Here is a 24453-nt window from a genome sequence, read left to right as displayed (position 1 = left end):
CAGCCCCGGACTGGGGTGGGGGAGACGGAGGGCTGTGCACCCAGCAGCCCCGGACTGGGGTGGGGGAGATGGAGGGCTGTGCCCCCAGCAGCCCAGGGCTGGGGTGGGGGGGATGGAGGGCTGTGTGCCCAGCAGCCCAGGACTGGGGTGGGGGGGATGGAGGGCTGTGCACCCAGCAGCCCAGGACTGGGGTGGGGGAGATGGAGGGCTGTGCCCCCAGCAGCCCCGGGACTGGGGTGGAGCAGATGGAGGGCTGTGTGCCCAGCAGCCCAGGACTGGGGTGGGGGAGACGGAGGGCTGTGCCCCCAGCAGCCCAGGACTGGGGTGGGGGAGACGGAGGGCTGTGCCCCCAGCAGCCCAGGACTGGGGTGGAGCAGACGGAGGGCTGTGCCCCCAGCAGCCCAGGACTGGGGTGGTGGAGACGGAGGGCTGTGCCCCCAGCAGCCCAGGGCTGGGGTGGGGGAGACGGAGGGCTGTGCCCCCAGCAGCCCAGGGCTGGGGTGGAGCAGATGGAGGGCTGTGCCCCCAGCAGCCCAGGGCTGGGGTGGAGCAGACGGAGGGCTGTGCCCCCAGCAGCCCAGGACTGGGGTGGAGCAGACGGAGGGCTGTGCCCCCAGCAGCCCCGGACTGGGGTGGAGCAGACGGAGGGCTGTGCCCCCAGCAGCCCAGGACTGGGGTGGGGGAGATGGAGGGCTGTGCCCCCAGCAGCCCAGGGCTGGGGTGGAGCAGACGGAGGGCTGTGCCCCCAGCAGCCCAGGACTGGGGCGGAGCAGACGCTCACAAGCACCTAGTGGTGGACAGAGGGTGGACGAGCCCAGATGCTTGCTGCAGAGGGGCGGGTGGGGAGAGGGCTGGCCATGGTGGGGGTGGGGTGCTTACCCTGGGTAGCCAGCGTTCAGGAAAGGTAGTCTTAAAGCAGGGGCAGGACCCAGGGCCCCTCTGAGAGCCCCTCCCCATGTGTTAACTGGAATCCATGTTCCAGGAAGCATCAAGGAGCCCAAATTGAGTGATGTTCCCCACAGCACCTGACCCGGAGTCCACAGAAGTGTCAGCATCGCGCCAGCTACCGGCAGCAGGTGGCCCTGGGCTGGATCCTGGGCCAGGAGAAAACTGTTCCCTTATTTACTAAAATGAGATTATTGGCCCAGCGTGTGCGATCTGAATGCAGTGTGTAGATTAGATAATAGGACACAGTCATCTGTAACTGTCAATCATCTGACTTGCTGTTTGTTCTGTGTCTGTGTAAGAGGCTGGTCCTGTGCTGAGGAAACACACGGAATACTTGGGTAAAAGGGCATGGGCATGCAACTTGCTCAGAAAATAAAGTACATGTACGGAGAGAAAGAGAGAACGATAAAACAAGCAATAAGATGTTAACAATTGAGCCCTAGCCGGTTTGGCTCAGTGGATAAAGCCTAGGCCTGGGGACTGAAGGGTCCTGGGCTGGACTCTGGTCAAGGGCACATGCCCAGGTTGCGGGCTCGATCCCCAGTAAGGGGCGTACAGAAGGCAGCCGATCAATGATTCTCTCTCATCATGGATGTGTCTATCTCTCTCTCCCTCTCCCTTCCTCTCTGAAATCAATAAAAAAAATATATTAAAAAAACAAAAAATCCAATCAGGGAATGTGGGTGAAGGAGTTCTTGTATCATTTCTGTGCAAACTGAAGTGCTTCCAAGATAAAAAGTTACAAAATAGAAAGAAAGAAAAGTCAGTATCCTGGGGGGGGGGGGGGGGGGGCGGGTGGGGGCGGGGGAAGCAAGCGCGAGGCTGGAGAGCAGTTCGGATTCAAGGAGCCCAAACAGACTCGGGCGGGAACTGCAGTGTGTCCGGGCCCCGTGACATTAGGGGGGCCACTGGGGAAGCGCGTGTGGAGAGGGGGTGTTGGGTGCCAGCGCTGCATCGTGTAATTTTCTGGGTGTGGTGGTCACACGAGGGTTTTCAGGACAATGTCCTTGCTCCTCTGCGGTGTACCCTGGGTTTTGGGCTAAGGGTCAAGATGTCTGTAACCCTTTCTGTGGTTCAGCAAAAATACATTTATAGGAAAGAGAGAAAGCCATGCACCCTAAAGGGGGGAGGGGAGTACAAGGGGGTCCATGCTATTTTTCTCAAGGACACACACCTCCCACCCCTGCAGCCACGGGCAGTGAAGGGCTCTGGGGTGGGTGAGGCCACCCCAGCCTCTGTTTCCCCTCCCCGTCGCTTAGCTTTTCTCTCTCTGGCCACAAGATGTCTCCATGGGCCCTACTAGACGGTGGTTTTCATTTGTTAAAGTTTCTTAACGTTTCTGAGGTGTGAATTAAACCATCGCCCCGTCTCTCTGACCTGCTGCTCTCTCTCCCCTGGTGTGTGTGCTCTGATGTGCTTCCCCTGGTGTTTTCTGGGGGCTCACTCAGCCCACTTTGCTGTCCCCGCATGGGATCCCCATGAGACGGTCTCTGCTGCCCTCTGGTGGCCACTGCCTGGAACTCAGACCCACCCTCCTGAGGGGCAGAAACCTGCAAGGCTTGGCACTTCTCCTTGTCCTAAAGGTGTTGGAATCGCCAGAGAAACAGCCCATCAGCCACAGGAGGATGTTTCCCTGAAGGAACTGGCTCAGGTGATCGTGGGGGCCGGCAGGTGTGAAGCCCACAGGGCGGCTGGAGCCAGGCAAGAGCCAGTGGGCAGTCTGGAGGAGGAAGTTCTCCCTCCCAGGGAACCTGGGTTTTGCTCCTGTGGTTGTCCAGTGATGGGACGAGGCTCCCCCCATTAACGGGTCATCGCCTCTACTTAAAGTCAGCCAGCTGTAGGTGTGACCACGTCCACCAGATACCGTCACAGAAAAGTATGCTTTCCTGCTGACTTTTGACTCCTGCTTTGCTAAGAAAAGGAGTCCACTGTGGCTTCTGAGTGTGTGAGGATGGAATGAACAGCCAGCAGGGCTCTGAGTGCAGCTGTCACAGGGCTGGCCTGGAGATGTTACTTATTATTGTTATTACTAGAGGCCCGGTGCATGAACTTGTGCACTGGGGATCCATTGGTCTAGCCAGCGCCCTCTCGCAACCCGGGACCCCTCGAGGGATGTCAGACTGCTGGTTTCAGCCTGATCCCCGCAGGCCAGGCCGAGGAACCCCACTTCATGCATATGCATCCTTATGTGCATACAGGCCTCTAGTATGCATATAAGATCTTTGGTTAATCTCTCCCCTTTCCCTCTGAGATACATCAGCCTGTTCCATGTTTCCATGTCTGTGTGTTGAGCGTCTGCCCCCTGTTGGTCAATGCGCATCATAGCTACCGGTTGAACAGTAAAACGGTCACTTAGGCTTTTATATAGATAGATGGTGAGGATTACCTGCATGAGTCGATAATTAAGTTAGAGAAAGAGAGACGGGGAGGTCGAAGGAAGGAGAGAGGGTTACTAGTGTCTTATGCCTTTCTTTGAGGTAAAATGTAGATACACGGAAATGTACAAATATTACAATTAGTAAAATGTATTTAATTAGTACAGTTTATATGTGCTGTTATATTTTCTCCTTTTTGTGTTTTCTCTCTTTTCTAATAAGGAACAGACAGTTTTTATAATAAGGGGAAACAATAGAATGATGATACAATTAAGCTGCTCCTTCGGGCGGATGCCCTGTCCCCTCCATTCTCCACAGGCCTGGAGGCTCCCCCACCGCCTCCGTGCTTTCCCACACGCCGTCCTGAGCAACCAGGCCTCCTAGGACCTGCCTGCCTTTCCCAGGCCCCCGCGGAAGGCCTGTGGCCTCCTGGAAGGAAGGGGGCCTCAGCACACAGGACCCACAAACACAGCTGGGCCCAGGGCTGAGTCCACGTCCTGGGGACCCAGGACACTGCCCTGTTCCACAAGAACCTCCACCTGCAGGGGGAGAGAGGGGGCCTCTCTGGGACTCCCCTGGCCGATGCAAGGCTGGGCAGGGCTTCCTAACCCACCGGGAGAGGCTGGCCTGGGGAGGGGTTGTCAGGCAACCAGCCGAGTCTCCTCCCAGGGCAGCTGCGAGTGGCCCCGTTGCCCAGCAACCAGGTGGCAGCGTCCCCTGAGCCAGGACCGTGCAGCTGCGCCCAGCCCTGCCCTGCTTCTCACGGGCCTGCAGGACCCCTGGGGTCCCGTGCTTATTCCCCAAGACTGGGACAGCTGGGGCCTCTGGTCACAATGAACATTGCTCTCTTCAGGTAGGTGGCTCTGTGCCGGTGCTGGCCTGGCCGGGAGGTGGGAGGGGGCGGGGGAGGCTGGGTTTTCAGGACCCCATGCATGCGGACAGATGGTGCAGCTGGGATTGCTCAATGGGGATGGATCAGGGAGGTGGGGAGTGATGAGAGTGAGCTTTCTTCTGCACCCCACTCACCTCAAGGTCAAAAGAAAGCGTCCAGAATATTGCCTCTGTCCGCTTCTCCAGCATTACTGCCCACAGCTCTGAGGAAGCCAATTCGCTAATCTCCAGGCCACCCCCAACTTCCCCGGCTCACCTCCACCTGGAAAACCCCTCCTCATGCCTTAAAGCCCGCCAGGCCTCCCCCTTCTGTGGGCATGCCCCGACCCCACTCCCGGCCTGATTCTATCACTGCTCTCTCACAGCTCGCCGGCCCCTTAGCCCGTTGTTCCCACGCCTGCTTCCTCGGAGGGTCCCAAACCCGAGGGTGTCTCTGAATCACCCGATGTGCTTTTTAAAAAATGCAGCTCCTGGGCCTCCCTCACGGGGATTCTGGTGCACAGATCGGGGCTGGGGGCCTGGGGAGCTGCATGCTTAGCTGGTGCCTCAGGTGATTCTGATGGGGGGCGAGGACGCCACCTGCAGACGCTGATACTGCGGGCAGCTGTGTGACGTGGAGCAAGACCCTCCACCGCTCTGGGCCTCAGTCCCCTCGTTTATTAAAGACGGTGATGGTGGTAGTGCCTGGCCTATGAGTAATGCATACGGAGTGTTTGCAAACTGTGAAGTGGTGCACTAGTTAGGGTCTGTCAGACGGAGGACAAGGGGCCTCACCGTTTCCAGCTCCAGGGGTGTGACTGGAGGGTTGCACAGGGGCCTTCGGTCCACTGGAGAGAGGCAGCGGGGTCCTGGGGACAGGAGCTCAGAGTTGGGGAGCGGCCCGGGCGGGAGATGAGTGCCCGGGGTGTTTAGGGGAGACTAAATGCAGCGGGGCTGGGGCTGAGGGGGGAGGATGAGCGGACGGAGCGGCTTTTCAGGGCAGGGGAACTGCGCTGTGACACTGTGACGGTGGATATGGGCAGCGGGCATTTGTTGAAACCCATAGGACGCACAAACAGCATGTGAACCATAAGCCCTAATGTAAACTATGGCTTTTAGTTAATAACGTATCACTATTGGCTCATCTTGTGTAACAAACGTCCCCCAGTAGTGCACGATGTACTAATGCAGCGGTTCTCAACCTGTGGGTCGCGACCCCTTTGGGGGTAGAACGACCCTTTCACAGGGGTCGCCTAAGACCATCGGAAAACACATAGATAATTACATATTGTTTTTGTGATTAATCACTATGCTTTAATTATGTTCAATTTGTAACAATGAAATTGGGGGTCACCACAACATGAGGAACTGTCTTATAGGGTCGCGGCATTAGGAAGGTTGAGAACCACTGTGCTAATGGAAGTGTGCGTGCGCAAGGAGAGGGTACCGGAACCTCACTGTACTTTCCACTGGGAACCTGAAACTGGTCTCCCTGAAAGTCCATCCATTTAAACATAAAGCTTTCAGTATGTTTAACATAAAGGTTTAGAGAAGGAGAATTTCAACAACTTGGGGATAAGACAGAAGAGAGGGAATTTCAGGAGGAGCCCGAGGCGGCCAGGAATAAAGAACAACTCTGCCAGGGGGACAAAAGCCCCTAAAGGGTTACAGGGCAGGCGCTTGGAGCCGAACCGGAGTTGGCGCTCCTGCCTGGCCACTGGCCGGCTCTGTGACCCAGCGGGACTCCCGCATCTGCCTCGATGGGCTGACACCTGACCTTGAGCGCTGCCCCAGGGACAGACGCCTGCCAGGGCGCTTGCCACTAGGGGGAAGGTGATGGTGGGGAGCCTGTGTCCTGCCCAGACGCCCCCTCAGGCCCCCACCTCCTCAGGGACAGCCAGGTGAGGGCGATGGAGAGCACAGTGACCAACGCCGAGAAGTACTTCGGCCGGTTCTGCTCGCTGCTGGCCGCCTACACCCGGAAGACGGCCCGGCTGCGGGACAAGGCCGACCAGCTGGTCAAGCAGCTCATTGACTTTGCCAACACGGAGAACCCCGAGATGCGGGCCACCATGAGGAACTTCGCCGAGGAGTTGGCCAAAGTGCAGGACTACCGGCAGGCCCAGGTGAGGCAGGCCAAGGAGGGACAGGCTCTGGGGGGGCGGGGGGCAGGTCCGGGCGGGGGGGGGCAGGCCCAGGGTGGGCAGGCCTAGGTGAGTGGGCTGCAGAGGCCCCAGGGCCAGAGCCAGGGTGGGGTCAGAGGGTGGGGGCAGCCCTGCAGGGGTCACTGCCAGGGACATCTCCTCCCTGGGTGTGGGGGGCCACACCTCCATTTACAGGGCTAAGAACAGGAGGCTTTTGGGGGCTGGATGAGCGGTGGACAAGGCCAGAAGGCCCAGGAGGCTGGTCCTGAATCCTGCCGCTATGAGCTCCTGAGTCCCAGGCAGGAAGCACATCCCGGGGCCCAGGGGGCCTGGAGAAGGGACAGACAGCCTGGGGGCTGAGGCCAAGGAGACTGCAGCATATTAAGAAAATAATTAAAAATAAAAATCTCCTACCAGCCCCCAAAACTCCTCTCTGTGATTACAGAAAAGAACAAAGCAGCTTTTCTACGAGATGAGCATTAAACCAGACGTGCACGTCGCAGGGGATCGGATTAGCGATGGGCAGACAGACAGAACCTCAGCCGGTGCAGCCAGGCAGCGGGGCCCGCCCAGGCGTGATCGGGTTCTCCGGGAGGGATAACGGGTCCTGGGCGAGGGCGCTCAGCACCTTTGTCACACAGGGTTTCCTGGTTGCACCTGGGGACGGGGTGGCACCTGGGCCAGCCGATGGTCTTTCCCCAAAGGGAAGTCTCCCGTTTCATGACAAGCAGGGGGTCACTGCTTGGAGTGGGTACCAGGGCCTAACCGGAGAGGATGTCTCCATTTCAAAGACAAGACTGCCTTCTGGGTCACAAAACCCACAAGAGGCCTCTTTAGCTTTGACAAGGGGTTAGACGCATCTCAAAGGGATAGAGAACCGATTCTCAACGGCAGGTTTCCTAAAGAAATGCCTTCAGGACAGGGAAGGGAAGTCCCCTCCCTGTTGGCTGTGGAAATGGTTTCTTAGATTTGTGTCTATCCTCACGGGGTCACCAGCCTCAGTGAAGGCGAGGAAGGGCCTGTGGGGAGTGCAGGTCCCCTGGCCCTGGGGGAGCCAGGTGCGCAGGGAGCCCACCCTCAAGGCAGCAGCCTCCCTGGAAACATGTTAGAAATGCAGGTTCCCAGGCCACCCTGGACCTGCTGAGTCGGAACCTCTGGGGTGGCGCCTGGCAATCAAGGTTCTCAGGAGCCCGTGGGGGCATCCGAGGCCTACTCTAGGGTGCCATGTCTTGATTCGGAGCAATGCTGGGCACAGGGGAAGCACTGAATGTTAGCTGTAATTGTGATTGACACCATTGCTGATATTGTTTATTAAAGTGTCTAGTGTTAGGCTGGACTCAGGGGTGTGAGGCGTCCCCTCGCCGATCCTGCTGTGTTCTAGGGTCAGCTCTGCGTCCCAAATGAGATCCTCAGGCAGTCTGGAGAAGTAAAATAGCGACAGGTCCCATTCCTGTATCCATCCCTGGTGGGTACCGTCATTATACCCCTTTTACAGGCACGGAAATGAGGCTCAGCAAGATGAAATGTATTGCCCAAGCCCTAGAGAAGCAGAGCCCTGAACCCAGGCTGTTGGTCGCAGCCCTAGGGTGAGGGAGGGCGCCCGTGCTCCCCTGCCCCCTGCAGGCCCACCGGCAGCTCTGTGTGTGTGACGACACTATGCATGCGGGCCAGAGGTGCATCTCCCTGGCTCCATCCACTCTGATTCTCTGCGTGTCTGTGCTCCCCAGGTTGAGAGGCTGGAGACGAAGGTGGTCACCCCCCTGAAGTTCTATGGGCCTCAGATAAAGCAGACGCGGGTGAGTGAGGGCGCCGCCCTGCGGGGTGTGCAGTGTCCGGGGCTGGCTGAGCCAGAGACCCAAGAAACAGCTCTCTTTCTTCATTTAGGCCGAGATCAAGAAATGCAAACATATACGGAATAATGAGATCAAACAACTGGAAAAGTTGGAGAAACTGAGGCAGAAGTCACCTTCGGATAGGCAAACGATTGTATCCTCCCCTGGCGTCCGGCCTGGGGCCTCGGACCTCGGGGCCAGGATTACCGTTTGTCATGGGCGCCCTCTGGTGGGGGCTGCTGGTTAGCCTGTCTCCTTAACATCTCTCTCAGTCCCAGGTGAGAGTCACAGGTCTGTCTGGGGAAGGTAGATCGCACGCAGGTAATGAAAGACCTCACACAACGGCGAGGTGAGCTCTTCCCTGGGCAGGTGTGTGCCGGGTTCAGGATAGGAAAGTCAGGGGGCGGGGTGAGCCTGGGGGCCAGGAGCCCTGGGGTCTGTCCCACCACTGACACGAAGCAGCCGCTCAGCAATCACCCCCTTCTCAGGTCACCTATTTAGCACTCACTCGGGTAGGCACTTCCAGATGAGGAAACCGGGCTAAGCAAGGTGACTTCCCCAAGGTCACAAGGAACGAACGGGGCAAACCTAAACTCAGTTGAGGGCCCTCTAAAACCCAGGCTAAGCCTGTGCGAAGTAGGGTCATACAGAGGTCAATCAAAGGAACCCAGGAATTAGTTAATTAAGTTGAGGATGTTCCACATGCAGGAATTAATTATTCTCCATGTGGAGCACCTGTGATAACAATCGCTCAGTGGGTGCCCACTGCTTAATTCTTACAACAGCCCTGGGAAGTCGGTCTCATCGCTGTGCCCTGTTCGCAGGCAAGGACACGGAGACTCAGAGAGGTTGAGTGACTTGCAGGAGGTCACGCAGGCAGCCAGTGAATCTGGCTAAGCAGCGCCTGCGCCTTTAGCCATGGTCCTACTCGGCCAGTTCCTCGATGACCAACTTGTCTAGGGACCCCTGAGGCGGGAGAGCTGGCCTACCAGCAGGACGAGAGGATCCAGACGGAAGCTCCCTGACACCGTCTGTCTCGGCAGGCAGAGGCCAGCGTGCAGAAGGCCTCGGTGGACGCCAGCCGCACCACCCACCAGCTGGAGGAGACGGTCGACGCCTTCCAGACGCAGAAGCTAAAGGACCTGCAGGTGGGGCGGGCTGCCTTGCTTGTGCTGCGAGCGCGTGTGTGTCTGTGTGTGTGTCTGTGTGTGTGTGTGTGTGTGTGTGTGTGTGTGCCTAGAGAGTGTGCGCATGTGTGAGTGTGTGTTAGCTTGTGCCCACTCAGCTCCCGGCACAGTTAATCCCGGCCTAATCCTGGCCTCGGGGCGGAAGGCCGGCTGCTCTGGGCAGCTGTCCCTCACAGCTGGCCTGCTCAGTAGCCAACATTCGGCAGCCCTGCCCCTCAACGCCCAGGCCCAGCTCCCCACCAGGAGAACTTGGCAGAGTGTGTCACCCCCAAACCCCTTCCTTTCCACACAAGGACCCACAGGACTTGCCCTGACTTCCTCCTTTTCTCCATGAAGTTCTAAATGCCTTCCTCCTTCCGCCTGGATGCCACCCCAGTGCAGCCCAGGACCGTGGACCCAGAGCCCAGCTCTTACATCAGGGCCTCCGGGCATTGGGGTCTGAAGGACAAGCTGATCACACAGGCCCCTGCGCTCACTTGACCCCCCTCTAGTCCATTTTCCAAACTAGCCTTGACGATCTCACCAAAGGCAGCCCCAATCTGTCACCCCCAGGTTCAACACCCTCCTGTGACTCCCCTGGTTCCAAGGAGAAAGGCCTAGAATCCTCCCCAAGGCTGCAGAAGCCCCAGCCCCGCCCCCAAGCTTAATCATAGACATTCCATTCCAAGTTCAAGTGCACCCGGCCCCTTAGTACCACAGCTTTGCACAGGCTCCGCCCACTGCCAAGAAGGCCTTTGACTCTCAGGGAAAGTTGCCTGGACTCCCAGACCAGTCCAGCCCCATTCTATTTTTTTAAATATATTTATATTGATTTCCAAAAGGAAGGAAGAGGGAGAGAAAGAGAAACATCACTGGTGAGAGAGAATCATTGATCGCCAGCCTCCTACACTCCCCCTACTGGGGATCGAGCCCGCAACCCAGACATGTGCCCTGACCAGGAATCGAATGTAACCCCCTGGTTGGTGTAACCACTGAACCACGCTGGCCAGGTCCCAGCCTCGTTCTTAATACACTCTGGTCTGCTCCCTCTAGGGGCAGTTAGCCCAGGGACAGATTAATTATATCTTTAGTTTACTCCTTAATCTAACAAACGTTCAGTACACACCTCCTATGTGCCAGGTGCTATGCCTGAGGCTGGGGACACCACAGCCAGAAAAGCAAGGCCCCTGTCCTCATGGGGTTGACATCCTGCCCCGCCACAGGCCCCCCAAGCCGCATGCCATTCATCGGGGCGGGGAGAGTGTGGTGGAGAACTTGCTGCCCCCTGCCCGCCTCCCACACCACATGTCCACAGAGCAGACCCCTGCCTGGCTTGTGGCCTGCTGCTGGGTGCTGGACGGTACTCAGTAAATGTTTGGGAAATGAGTAAACAAATGAGCCAACAGTGGTAATTAGTGCTCAAGCATGTACGTTGAAGGCAGGACTTAAGCCACCAGCTGGCCATTATTAAGCACCTGATGTTTGCAGCCTGAAAACAGGGCTCTGTAAGGCGCCAGCGAGAGCACGAGATTCTCGGCCTCCCTCCCCGGGCAGGGGCCACCACAAGCTGCAGTTTAAAGTGCGCATCCTTTAAACTTCCGGGGTCAAGTTGGTAAGGGACAGTTAACCAAGCCACTCCAAGAAGCCCTCCAAATTTTTTTTAAAATCAGTCTTTTTTTTTTATTATTATTGATTTTTTTTACAGAGAGGAAGGGAGAGGAATAGAGAGTTAGAAACATCGATGAGAGAGAAATATCGATCAGCTGCCTCTTGCACACCCCCTACTGGGGATGTGCCCACAACCAAGGTACATGCCCTTGACCGGAATTGAACCTGGAACCCTCCAGTCCACAGGCTGATGCTCTATCCACTGAGCCAAACCAGTTAGGGCACCCCTCCAAATTTTAAGAGATAAACATCCAGAACTTAAAATAATGATGACCACCGTGTTGATTTTAGGTCACACTTCTAATAAAATGATCAGATTTCCTCTCCAGCCCCCCTAAAAGAATGTCAGTAACACTTTCATACGGGGGTTCCCATACCTGAGCATGCGTCCGAAGTCACCTGGTGGGCTCCTGACACCGCAGAGCAGCAGCCTGGCCTGGGTTCCACTCCGTGGGGCTGGGTGGGCCAGAGAACTGGCATTTCTGACAAGCTCCCGGATGGCGCTGGTGCTGATGCCAGGAGCAGACTGAGAGCTCATTGAATCCTCATGGGGCTCTGTGAACAGGACTGCCCTGTCCGTACGGTGCAGAAAAATAAACTGAGGCTGGAGAGGATGTCATTCCCTAGGCCCCAGGCAGGATGAGGCTGTGACCCGCCTCTTGATTCTCAGCTGCCATCACCAGCCTGCCTGCCAGGGGCAGGAGGGGAGGAGGCAGGTAATCCCACCAGCCTTGGGACACTCTCCTCGTCATCTCCCAGGCTGCCTTGCGGGCTTCCTCTGGCCTGCCTCTCCCAGGTGCTTCCCATGTTACCTAAAGTGGTGTGTTTCCAAACTTCAGGCTCCTTCCCTGACACCAAGCCCGTGTCCTGCTAGGGCCCTGCACACAGTAGGAGCTTGTGGTAGGCCCCAAGCACAAAGGAGCCTCTGCTGGGGCCTGACACACAGTAGGAGTCTCTGTTCAGGCCTGGCACACAGTAGGAGCTTGTACTAGGCACTGCACACAGTAGGAGCCTCCACTGGGGCCAAACGGGCAGTAGGAACTCTAAAAGAGCTTACTGAGACAAGCTGAACCATTTGATCAAGAGAAGCCAATATCTAATTACATTTAATGTGGTAACTCGTCAGGTTGTGGAGCCTCTGGGCTGAGCCATGTCTGCCAGCAACACCCCTCCCTCTCCTGGAAGACCCCCTCACAGTTCATGGGTGGCAGAGGCTGAAGTTTTGTGGCCATCAACCTTAAAAGCCGAGTGAATGAGCCCAGGGTGCAGAGCTGAGGAAAGGACGCCCCTCGGCAAGTCCTCACTGAGAAAGGAGGCCTCTGCATTTCTGGAATAAGCTCTCTGTGCACGGCAGCTTTTGAATGGGAATGCATTGTCTGTTCGAATAAATTAAAAATAACATTGACCCAGGACCCATCCTCATAAAGACGACTGATGCCTCCTCGCCCCCCAGGTTGTCCACATGCGAGGTGACCCAGGGCTCCCCTTTTGACAGTGTTGCTTATGCGATTCGCACTTCCCTCCCCACAGAAAATTTTTTCGGACTTCGTGACCATTGAGATGGTCTTCCACGCCAAAGCGGTGGAGGTGTATTCCAGTGCCTTCCAGACGCTGGAGAACTACGACCTGGAGGGGGATCTGCAGGTGGGTCCCAGGTGCCCGGTTCTGGCTGGTGGCCTAAGCTGAATTTGATTTGGGTTCTGTCTTGATAGAAGCGGTTTTTGTTGGCAACGTTTTGTAATTTTTATCATTTGAAAGACTCATTCTGATGAGCTGTTATAAACACCTGCCCCTGGGTCCCAGTTTAAAAACAAGCAAACGAATCAACAATGACAACAAGCCTCTCCAGGCCGATGCGCGCTGCTGTCTGGGTGTTCACCAGGTGCTGGCTACCCGTCTGAGCTGACGGAGATCGCGCCTCCTCTGTGGCCTCTGACAACGGCCACTCCCCGGGGTGTAAATACAGTCACTTGTCCTGGTCCCTGGTGGTCCTGGGGTTGGTGAGCGCCCCTGGGTGGTCCTCGCTTGGGCCTGTGGTCAGTTTTCAATCAGGCGTAGCGGGGCTGGATCCCTGTCCTAGGCTGGCTCGCTCACGTCTGGCAGCTGATGGCTGTCATCTGGGTACAGGACAGGCCACGGGAGTTGCAGAGCTCAGCGCAAAATGAAAACGTGGGCCATGCTGCCCAACAGTTACTAAGAGTTTCCTGACGGCGACAGTGGGTTCCTTCTGAGCTCAGGGCCCTGGACAACTGCAGGAGTCCCACGCACACGAAGCCCTCCCTGTCTGGGTCCTGGGTGGGTCCCGGAGCCCAAAGACCTGCCCGTGGCCTCTCTGGGTGGCGTGGGCCTCCCCACAGCATGGCCGCTGGTCCAGGAGCCAGTGTCCGTCCCGGGACCGAGCCAGGAGGAAACTCTCACCTTTGGTGACCGAACCTCAGAAGTAACTTGGTGTCACTTCTCCTGCATTCTGTTTAGAAGTGAGTCACTCAGGCCACATTCAAGGGGAGGAGGATTGCATTCCAGCTCCTAGTGGGAGACATGTCAACGAATTTGTAGAGGCTTTAAAACCACCACATGAGGTTAGATTTAACAGATCGGACGGGCTCTCCTGCACTCACTCATCCCTGTGATACTCCTGTGGCGGGAGAGTGATCCCTAACATTCCTGTGCGAATCTGGACGTGTACCAGCCTTTGGGCCTCAGTTTCCCCATCTGTAAAACGGGGTGAGAACGCCCACTTCCGGGGTTGTCGTAGGTGGCGTAGAATACTGAACTGGAGGTTCCCAGAGAGGTCGGTGGCGGCGGGGGCTCCGGCGGTGTTAGCAGTGCCCCCCCATCTTCCCACTCTCACACCCGATCTCTGTTTCCCGATTGGATCTAACCCACCTGAGTCTCCCCGTGGCAGGATTTTAGAGCCAAGATGCGCGGCGTTTCTGGGCACAAGGACGCGCGGCCCCGCAGGGACGCCACTCCTTCCGCAGCTGCTCCGTGGTCTCGCCCCTGCCAGGTGAGCATGGGAGTGGGGCGGGGGCTGGAGGGGGGGTCTGTCAAACCTGTGACAAAGCGAAATCACTCTGAGAACATGGGTTTGAAAGGAGACGCTGAGAAGGAGGCGCTGCCAGCGAGTCTGACCTGGACTTGCCTGGAAAAGGAATCGATAAAGCAGGGAGCCCAGCGGTGCTGCCGCCACGTGTCCCGCGCGCCCCCTAGAGGCACCCTGCAGAAATGCACTTGGGAAGCCAGGGCTCTGGATCCTCTGAGTATTTATTAACCGAGTAGCATAAGTCAAGACTGGAAGCCGCCTCCTGCCAATAGGGTAGGTTCAGCCACCCAGCGGGTGGGGGCGAGGGGGACAGAGGGTGTCTCTTGCTTTCTGAATCATTCTCCCCAAAGGCAGCGGAGGAAGTATGGCCCCAGCCAGGCCGACTGGATCCAAACCACTGCTCCGAAGCTATGGGAGATCCTTAACCTCCCTGTGCCTTAGATTCCTCACCTGCCAAGTGAGGCTGATAACAGTCCCCCCTTCATAGGGCTGTGGTGAGTGTTAGGTGAAAAAAATCTACGCAAAGCACTTAGAAAATGCTCAATACGTGTGGCCGTCGTTGTCATTGATGGTCAATTATTATCATTGATGTTGCTGTGATGATGACGATGGTTATTACTTAGAGCACCCAGAGCACCATGCGCAGCCAGAGAAAAGAAGAGGCGGAGAGTGAGGACGACTTCGCTGAGGAGGACCTGGAGGAGGAACTCAGGGGCTGGGCTAGGGACTCCATCAATGGGACCAGAACTTCCAAGTCAGAAAACTAGGGGCCTGCCCTGGATGTTTGGGGGGTCTCTGCTGCATATCCCTGGCGAATCACATGTCCTCTGAGCTTGTTACCTCATCTGCACAACAGGGACAGTATCACTCGCCTCCCAGGTGCCCTGGGGTTCAATGTGCCCAGCATGGTGCCCGGTGCATAGTAGGTGTTCAATAAACAATGGGTGCTTCCCGACCTGACTCGTGCTGACTCTCATTTCCCACTATGATCTGGGAACCTGAGTGTTTAAACTTGTGTGTGTGTTAGAGTCCAAATTCCCTCTTTTTGTAAGGACGCCAGTCCCACTGCCCTATCCAGTATGACCCCATCCTCACTAATTACAAGAGTCTATTTCCACTTTCAGAGGCCCTGGGAGTTAGGACGTCAACATGTAAGTTGATTCATCCCATAACACATGAACATGGTGTGCAGGGATGACCTTGGGACTGGGGGACACATCACAGAAGTCCAGGGAAGTGGAGGGGTGATGCAGGTCAAGGAAGGGGTGGGCATATGATTTTCTCTCAGCAAGAGGAGAATGCAACACTTTACTCATGAAATCATTGCAGGACTAAAATCCTCACCACAGTGATTTTATTACCCGAAATCCAGCTCCCTGGCACCTCCTCAGGGAAGCCCACCCTGATTCCACCCAGAAGGACATTCTAAAAATAACTAAAGCATTCTAAATTTTCTATATAATAGGTAACTTATAAAATAACATATTCATAGATTATATTATATATAGTCACATTTTGACTACATCTTTTATCTTATACTTGATACTATAAGCACATATATGTACACACACACACACACACACACACACAAATGTACTTTTTAAAAACTTCAGTTGTACCCCAACCCCACTGATGAATAAGTTGCTTATTCATCTGGTAGTCCTGGAGCCTGGTGGTGCCTGGCACAGAGTAGGTGCTCATTAAATAAGTTGACTGCCTAAGGGACCTCTCCCCTTCCCCTCTGGCCCCAACATACCCAGAGAACAACTGTTCTAAGTACAGGGTTGGACAGTTGGCTAAGAGTTTTCCTTGTCACCATCTCCTTGGGGGTCACTTGCAAACTGGCAACAAAACTTCTAACTTCTCTCTTTTGGGGCCCCAGGTAAGAGGTGGGGTGGGCAGGGCTGGAAGCAGCATGACTCCAGGGTCTCCCTGAGCCACTGGATTGGGTGGCCTTCCTCCCTCTGCATCCCTTGGTTTCCCCTCCTCCTCACTGAGCAAACTCCCCTGTTGTTCCCCAAGCAACCTGTGCAGATGTCTGAGTAAGGAGAGGAGAGCCACAGCCACTCCTCATGCCATGAAGAAATGCCTTCAAGAGTGAGGCCCTGGTCCCAGGTATGGGAAGAGGTGAGAGGCCTCTTCAGAGCAGCAGAGCATCTGGGGCTGAGGCAGGAGAACTGGAGGCCCTCGGCCGACAGGATCAGAACGAATCTGAGGGGAAAGCCATCACTCAGAGTTCTGGAAGTGTGAGTGCAGTTTTAAGCTTTGCTAAAGTCAGTAAAAGGTTGCAACTTGCAAAAAACACCATTTGAAAGCTTGTTTAAATTCCTTTTCTATTTACTTTGTGAACTTTGAATACTACATTTTAAATTAGTTCCTATAAACTTTAAACAGAAATCTTTGGTTCTTTTTCTTTAATGGGTAGGACCCTTCCCATGGGTATGCCTCCCATCAGGAAAATGAGGGATGGGGATCGGATTGGATGGTGATAAGCACAACTCCGCCATTTGCAAAGGGCATTTGCATATACTGCATTTGGTTCTTACAGGAGCCTTCTAGGATAGGTGATGACTTCCTTCCCATTTTACAGATGAGGAAACTGAGGACTAAACAATGATTTGGCAGAAAGTTATGGGGAAGGTGGAACAGGACCTGGGCCCTGCCCTGCCCCGCTCTGCAGGGTCCCGCTGTCCATCAGAGGGGTCCTTCCCCTTCCCTGGGGTTGCCTCTGAATCTAGCCCTGAGCTACTCCTGCTGGTGGGATCCTCCTAGCTCCAGGTTAAACGTCAGGCGTGATGTCCAAGATGGGGCTTCCACCATCCAGGCTGTCCCTCCACGTATGACTAAGGGGGGCTGGGATCCTCAAGACTGGGTGGGAGAACTGGGCATGTGGAGGTTGGCCCCACCCCACTGAGCAGGGAGCATACCCAGCGCCCCTCACAGTATGGGGGACCATCTGCCCTGGGCCCCTCAAGCCCAGCTGCTGTTTCAGGCTTCGGTACCAAGGACTCCTTCCCCAGGCCCTTCCCTCTCCTCACTTCACCTCCCAGACCTGGTTGGGCCAGAGCATTAGAACGAGGCTACTGACTTCTTATAATTAGAAAAAACAAAAGCCCAAGTATTTCACAAAATGCACCTGTCAAGCCAAGTTGGAAAGGATCAATAAAGGCCTCCTGTTTGTATTAGGCAAGAGTTGTCACCAGTTCCCATTACAGCCCCTCAAACCCCCAAATGCAAGAGGAGAGCAGCTTGGCTCAGAGGAAACGCGGGATTAGGATTCCAGCTGGAAGGGGCTTGAGGCATCCTGGAGGCCCTGGCTTGAGGTCCAGTCCAGGTGGGGCCACTCCATTCACTAGGACATACCCCCAAAGTGCCCAAACCCACAGCTCCAGGCTCCTTATCATCCAGAGGAACCTCCTCTTCTTAGCATTTCTCATGACACACACATCTGGACAAGACCCGAACGCTCACCCTAAATAGTGACATCTATTTGACTCCAGAAGAAAAGTTATCTTCTGAAAAGCCTCTGATATCACCGAGAAGATTGCAAATTTCTCAGGGATATGTGAAACCAGCAACCAGACTTTTTCTTCAATGACAATTTATTTCAGTTTCCACCTTCTGACAATCCAAGGTGCAATGTACAGACATTTTTTTTCCTCCCAGCAAGAAGCAGTGCTTGACTTCAGCACAGTTCTGAGATCCTCAACCGTGAAACTCTCTCAGCCTTAAAATACAGTTTGCAGAGCATCACCCGGTGGCACACACAGTGAAACTGCAACGTGTCGAAGCCCCGCACCCTGAACGCCGCCTTTAGCTCCTAAAGGTGATGCCCAGGCGCAAGCTCAGGTGTGAGACAAACTGGGTGTGAGAGAAAACGGGGACTGCGTGCGTGAAAGCCCCACCCGAAGCCCAACGGGAGCCACGTGTATCACAAAGGCGGCCGATGTTCTAACCCGCGTCAGGCTCTCAGGGGGTCATGTCTGTGGTTTGAAATATTGGCATTTTCTAGTGTTCAAACGTTTGGCTTGTCTTTAAGGGGTCCCTGGGAAGTGACAGCCCCGGGCTCACTCGTGATCTCACTGGCTCCAGGACAGGACCCCACCCATCAGGCCTCGTGTGGAACCGCCATGCGCATCCCATGTCCCGTTCTCCTTTCACAAGCACATGGCCCAGGGCCAAGGGGAGGACAGGACCCCCCCCTCCCCCCCCCCCCGTCCTAGGACTGACCCACAGGGCAGAGGGGATTCACCAGCAGGCGTCCTCTTTATGGTTACAGTGCAAACCCCAGTCATGGGCAGCTCAGAGGAGCTCCAGGCTACAGGGCTCAGGTCTGACTGGCCTTGTCAACGCCTGGAGTCTACAGGTCCAGCCAGGAATGGCTCCCCCTGTGGCAGATGCCCCGAGAGCTGTGTGTGTAAGTGATGGGAGGGGCAGGCCCAGACCATCCCGCTTGCTCCTGAAAATGATGAGTTTCCCACAGCAACCAAGAACCAGGTACTGGGAACAGTGCCCCACTTGAATCCTGGGGTTCCACTCACCAGCTGGCTGCCTTGGAGACACAGGCTGACACCAGGTTGGTTACCCAGGGAACAGAGGCTGGCCCCCGGGGGCTCCTTCCATCCCTCCTGAGGAGTACAAGACGCACAGGCCCAGGAAGGGCAAGGGCCACCCCACCCCAAGAGCCTGCCTTGTCTCAGCATTGGCTGTATTCGCTGGGTGTGAGCAACCTGGAAATGATTCCTCCGTCTGTTACTGGAGAACCAACGCGCTCCTACTCCCGGCCACATGGGTAAGGACGTGCCGGACGCATGGCCCGTGTGGCTGAGGAATCCTGTCCTGCTGGGGCCTCAACTCCGCACACCAGTCCATTAGAGGTACTTCTAGCCATACAGCTTCCCTTCACCGGGAAAACATCTCTGAGAATCATGAGAAGGAATAAATGGTTTACAGAAAAGCAAAGTGAGACGGCCAAGCTGTGAGAGCAATGGTTCCGGAGAACCAAAGGCTGGGAAGGTGAGGGAGGAGGCGAGAATAGGCCCTGGAGCAGTTTTCATCTACGGTTGAGGAAGGTGAGAGATTAGCCCTAGACCAGCGGTCGCCAATCGGTGGTCCATGAGGTCCGAAAGGTTGGCGACCGTAGGTTTAATGAAACCTTTGGACCTGCTGGGCGTGGTGGGCGGGACTTGCTGCACCATCTCCTGAGGTTGGGGCTGGGCCTCCAGCCCTCCTGCCCTTTCCCTGATTCCCAAGCTCCCCCAGTTCTGGGCTAAGGACTCAGCCCCTTGCTGCATAGCTGTTTTAAGTTTTGGGTAATTTGGCAATCAAGCTGGCCTAACCATGGGTCTACCTGGCTACTCCCGAATGAAAAAGCCAAAGGTTAGGGCCCAGTAATGCCCAGGAGGGCCAGGCTTGCAGCTTGTGGCCCTAACCTCAGGTCACGAACACCCAGGCCAGACAAAGCCCATGGCCGACTCCTCTATGGACTGAATGCTGTGCTTCTCACATCAGGAGGCTGGTGGTACATTAACCACATAAAACAGTCCGTGAAAGAGCAAACCTCCGGCTGCTGCCCTGTAGCCACATGAATCCGTGGTCTCCCTGGGCATGGAGAGGCGAGAGCAGGATCCACAGGTGGTGCCTCTGGCTCCCGCCCTGGCTTCTGCCCGACATCCCCGGGGCCCGCGGGGTTAACCCAAACACCCAGGCCCTCATTTGGGTGCAGAACTAGGAAGTGACGCCTTTCCCCGCCCTTTTGTAATGTCAGAGCCCCTTGGCCCACTTGTCTTTCCTTTGGCAATAGGTCAGTCTACTCATCTCACTGTACAAAGTACTTCAATATCAGAATGTGGCTCTCCTCCCTCTGGTTACACACACACACACACACACACACACACACACACACACACACCACCACACCACAGTTGCAGTCTGAATATTAACGTGGCCCCTCTTAAACACCCACCAGTATTGCAAAAATTATAACAAAGCTTAAAAACACAGAAGGCTGCATTTCAGCCTCCCAGTTTCCCAAGGAGGGAACACTGACTCAGCCCCGAGGGCAGCCAGCAGAAGAGCTGGGCTGCACTGCGAATGGCAGGCCTGCGGAGCCCCGGCCTGGGAAACTGCTCCTGCTGGGGCCGGAACCTCTCTCCTTGGACTCCATCTGAAGCTTCCTGCTCCGAGGCGAAGGCTCCCGAGTTTACAGGAAGGGCTCAGAGCTCTACGACCAAAGCGTCCTGTGTGTGCACTGGGTGAGCCAGCTCCTCTTTGGGCCTCTGAGAGCGCGTCCTGTGTCTGCTCCTCCCAGGGCCCCTCTCCTCTGCTCTGCCAGGCCCTGGAGAGAAGGGACGATGTCACAGGGAGGAGAGGAAACACCAGTGAGGCAAGCTGCCAGCCTCCTTCTAAGGAGCCGCTCCTGCAGGAGGCAGTCCGAGGCGAAATGCTCGGCCAAAGGCAGCTGCCAACGGGAGACAGAGCAGCCTCCCATCCCCTCGTCGGGCCACGCCAAGGCGGGCCCCCGGTCTTGGCCAGCGCTCCCTTGTGGGGCTGAACCTGACAGGCAGCACCTCTGGGGCCACACTTACCCCCTGCGAGGAGCGGGATCTATGAGAACAGGAGTGAGAGGGGACACAAAGGAACCTTCCCTCCACCTTCAGCTGCCACCTCCAGGGGCCTAGTGATTAAAAGTACCTCCAGATCATCTGGGAATGAAAGTGCGTGGAAAAGCCCACAGAGGCCGAAGCTGCATTTCCTTCCGAAGGCCGTGTGCTCCCGCCCCACCCGGCAGCTCCCTGGGAAAGTCTCCGAATGCACCCTCTTCCTCCAGAAATCAGCGCAAACCAAAGCTTCCACACAAACACCTCAGAGCACAGGGATGAGTCCTCGGGGCGTCTTGAAGTCTTAATGCATCTCAGCTAACGGCTAAGGAACGGCTGCTGAAGCCAAGCGGGCAAGCTGAGGGGGCCTCCCGCAGCCCTGAAAGGCTCGGCGACCACAGGGAGGCCCTGGTCTTACAGAGGGTGGGGAGGGGGCACAGCAGCACATCCAGGGCTCAGGGCTGAATGGTTGAGGGGGATGCGTTACCTGAGGGAGGCCTCGGAGGAGGGGGGCCCATACACCCATCCATGGTCATTCCTCCGAAATGCACTCGTAGAGACACGCGCCGCGGGACTGGGGGCGGGACACGCCAGCCTGCACGACCTTCCAACACACGGCAGGCAAACCAGCAGCACAGCTGTGCTTGCTTAGTGACATCGCCAGAGCAGCTGACGCCACACACACACACACACACACACACACACACACACACGTGTGCGCGCGCTCTTTCGGCTGACGACATTTACACCACACTCAGACCACACGTTTCATGGGGCCTCTCATGATTATCCAGACGTGCGTTCAATGGCTCCACCAACACCGGCTTTTCTCTGGAACCTTCCAGGGAGGCATTCCATCAGGAACCCATTCGAGCACTGGCTGGATACGTGACTACCAGGCATGATCCGCTGTGCTCGAGAGCAGACAGTAATGTGCTGTGGTTTGAGCTGGAGGAGGTAGTAGGGAAAACAGGACGGAGGACAGAGAGCCCCAGGAGCCCATTTGAAGGTCGGTGCCCATGAGTGATGGGCGGGCGGCACAGGGAATGAGGCTGAGAATTCCCACCGGAGGAGCCAGCATGCCGGACGCTTGCAGGCCGGGCTTTAGCGCGCCTGGCTGGTGTGCTGTGCCTGGTACACACTCAGGGAGGAGTCCTGCTTCCCAGGCACCGGACGGGGGAGGGGTCATCTGCAGGGTCTGCAGGGAAGAGCTCAATGGGGCCTGGGCTGCAGCAGGGAAAGGCGCCTCCCCGAGGCTGCCAGGGGTGGAGGGCCCAACACCCTGAAGCTCTCCGCTAGAGGGCCTCACACAACCGCCACCAGGAGCCGCCTGTGCCCGCTGTGAAACGCCTTTTCCCTTTTTTGAAATAAAGAGCAGCACTTTTAGAAAGGGCGGTTGTCTTGCAGCTACTGAAGAAATCTCTTTCCTGTGCTGTTTCCTGGGACAGACGGCCGAGGCCACTCCCAGTGAGCAAGAGGAGGAAGCTGCCAGCTGACCAGGAACAGTTCCGACGGCGACGCAGACTCCTCGCTGGGGTGACGGCTGCGGGGTTCCCCAGGTGCTCCACGCTGGCTGTGGCCAGGCCCTCTGCGCTGGCCTCTTCCCCTCCCTAAATCAGAACCTCCCCGAGGTTCCTGGGACTCGGCGGGAGGAGCGGGAAAAGCCAGCACCCGCGTGGACCTACACTGAGAGGGCCCCGCCCGCCACACGCTGCCGCTCAGCAGGAGCCGACTAGGATTCTGCCCTGCCCAGGCCTGAAGCAGAGCCCGGACCGTCTCCCAGCTGCCGTGTCAGTCATGGCCGGCTCGGGGCTGCCCTCTGTACATTCCCACGCCCCCCCCCTCCCCTGCAGGGGCTATGGGCAGACACTGCCCTGTGCCCACCCTGGTCCTGGCCTCCTTCCTCTTCCTTCAATTCCACGTCGCAGGCCTGGCACTGGGGAGGGTGGACGTCACCTCATTCTAGTCACACAATCCAGGGTCACTTTGGCACGTGAACGGGGGAGTAGACATAGGCAGAGGGGGTGGGGAGGCGGGCAGCCGGGGTCTTCTAACCGCTAGTTCTGGGGCAGCGTGGGGTGGCGCTGGGTGCTGCCGATGTCATGCAGGGTCATCAGGTGGGTGACAGCCAGTCACTGGCCCAGGAGGGCGCTGCCCCCGGTCCTGAGGAGTGCCCGGGCGACCCTGTGGCCTACTCGGCGGCCATCTGCTCGATGTGGTCGCTCAGCAGCTTGTATTGCTCTGGAAGAGAAAACAATGATATTTTGTGGGAGAAATGGTGGCGTGGGTTGGCGGGTCCTGCTCTTCTCGCCGAGGCACTGACAAGTCAGGACCGCATCAAGGACGGTGAGTGCAGGCTGCTGGAGGCGACACAGCCCTCGCCGCCAGCTCGCTGCGGGCCAGGCGCGGACGTGCACCTGGAAATGGGCTCCTTGGCACCAGGAGCCTCTTATGGGAATGATAATACAGAGCGGGGTCCCTCGGGCCCTCCCAGAAGCCTGTGGGAGGCACAGTGCAGGCAGACTAACTGTCACGGGAGCCACACGGTGGGAGAGGAATGGCGTTCTTGCCCTTTGCTGGTGTGGTGGGCTGGTGACAACATCGGAGATAATCTAGGGATGCCTCTAACACTCTCCCCTCCTGAGGCCACTCTTTCGTAATGCCTTCAGTTTGGTGCAGGATGAAGGTTTTTTTATTCATGCAGTCATTGGTTGGTGTTTGTATGTGCCCTGATGTGGGATCAAACCCACAACCTTGGCATATCAGGATGTTGCTCTAACTAACTGAGCTACCTGACCAGAACAAAATGAAGTGTTGTTGTTTTTTGGTTTGTTTTTTTAAAAAAAAAACAAAACAAAACACTGGCCAATCCTAATATGCAGTGAAGTGGAAGGCTTGGAGGCCTGGAAGAAATGCTGTTTGTAGCAGGTGGGGTGATGCACGAAGGTGGACACAGTCCTATGTCAGGGGAGCTGACATCAGCAATGGGTCCCCTTCTGTTACAGGAGCAGAAACTCTAGATAAACCTCAACCCCCCCCCCCCCACCTGCCCCACCCTGCCCGCTCACTTTGTTTAAGAAACAAAGGGAGGCCATGTGGTGGCCATTTAGGAGGGGCAACTGGTGGTGAGTTTGGCCATTTTCAAGTTCAGAGTCTGAGCGCCCAGGTCCATCTTTGCCCTTGTCCCTGACCTTAAACACTGCACTGGCAGCTCCCCCACGCCTGGCAACCCTGCTGGGCTGCAATGGCTCCCAAACAGCGCGAGCAGTGTCCTGTGCATTGAAGTCGACAGAGACAGAAGAGGGGGACCCAGCGGACAGTTAGCGCCGCTTCTCACTAGAACAGGGGCGATGCTTCCAGCAGGTGGGGAGACCGGTCTGCAGAGCACTGGTCCCTGGAACTGCAGCCCCACCTCTGGCCGAGACTCACCTTCATCCAGGTTGCCGATCACAGCCTGCTTCTTCAGAAAGTCATTGCACAGCTTCCTGTTCAGCCCGAAGGCCAGCATGTTGTGAGTGAACGTGCTGGAGGGAAAGACACCATGAGCTAGCACCCTCCTGCCCCCGGGGAGAGGAACCGGGACCTGCCCTCCCTTCTGGAGGCCCCGCCTGCCGCCTGCCGCCTGCCTGGGATTGTCAGACAGAGAAGTAAAAATAAATCGGTCCTTGTCAGCCGGCCAACGGCTCCCTGTGGAAGTGCCGCCACAGGTGTGGAGATGGGAGGCAGGTGATAGGAACTGGAATCCAGGCCGAATGTAATGAGTCACATGCTGCCAAGCTGTCTGAGCCATCACGCTGGGCTGACCCTG

At 56.6% G+C, this 24453-nt stretch overlaps 2 protein-coding genes across 3 annotated transcripts in view; one reads left to right on the top strand and one right to left on the bottom strand.

Moving 5' to 3' along the window:
- Positions 1 to 4038: 4038 nt before the first annotated feature.
- On the top strand, positions 4039 to 15000 carry CIBAR2 (CBY1 interacting BAR domain containing 2). Its single transcript, XM_081106812.1, has 8 exons — positions 4039 to 4176; positions 6085 to 6319; positions 8065 to 8133; positions 8222 to 8323; positions 9213 to 9317; positions 12534 to 12647; positions 13909 to 14010; positions 14670 to 15000. Exons 1-8 carry the CDS (start codon positions 4157 to 4159, stop codon positions 14811 to 14813), a joined length of 891 nt encoding a protein of 296 aa, XP_080962938.1. The 5' UTR covers positions 4039 to 4156; the 3' UTR covers positions 14814 to 15000.
- A 6429-nt stretch (positions 15001 to 21429) lies between these two features.
- KIAA0513 overlaps positions 21430 to 24453 on the bottom strand; it is a 49752-nt gene continuing 46728 nt past the window's right edge. The window contains exons 12-13 of one of the 2 annotated variants that reach the window (XM_081107971.1): positions 24075 to 24169; positions 21430 to 22886 (exon numbers count right to left, since the gene is read on the bottom strand). In XM_081107971.1, the coding sequence (XP_080964097.1) occupies positions 22837 to 22886; positions 24075 to 24169 (145 nt within the window). In that variant the 3' untranslated portion in view covers positions 21430 to 22836. The remainder of the gene's footprint in view (positions 22887 to 24074; positions 24170 to 24453) is intronic. The other variant, XM_081107972.1, reaches the window with a different exon arrangement.

Source organism: Myotis nattereri (assembly GCF_964212035.1).
Source record: "Myotis nattereri genome assembly, chromosome: 15".
Taxonomy (NCBI): Eukaryota; Metazoa; Chordata; class Mammalia; order Chiroptera; family Vespertilionidae; genus Myotis; species Myotis nattereri.
This window is presented reverse-complemented; position numbering and strand designations above follow the sequence as displayed.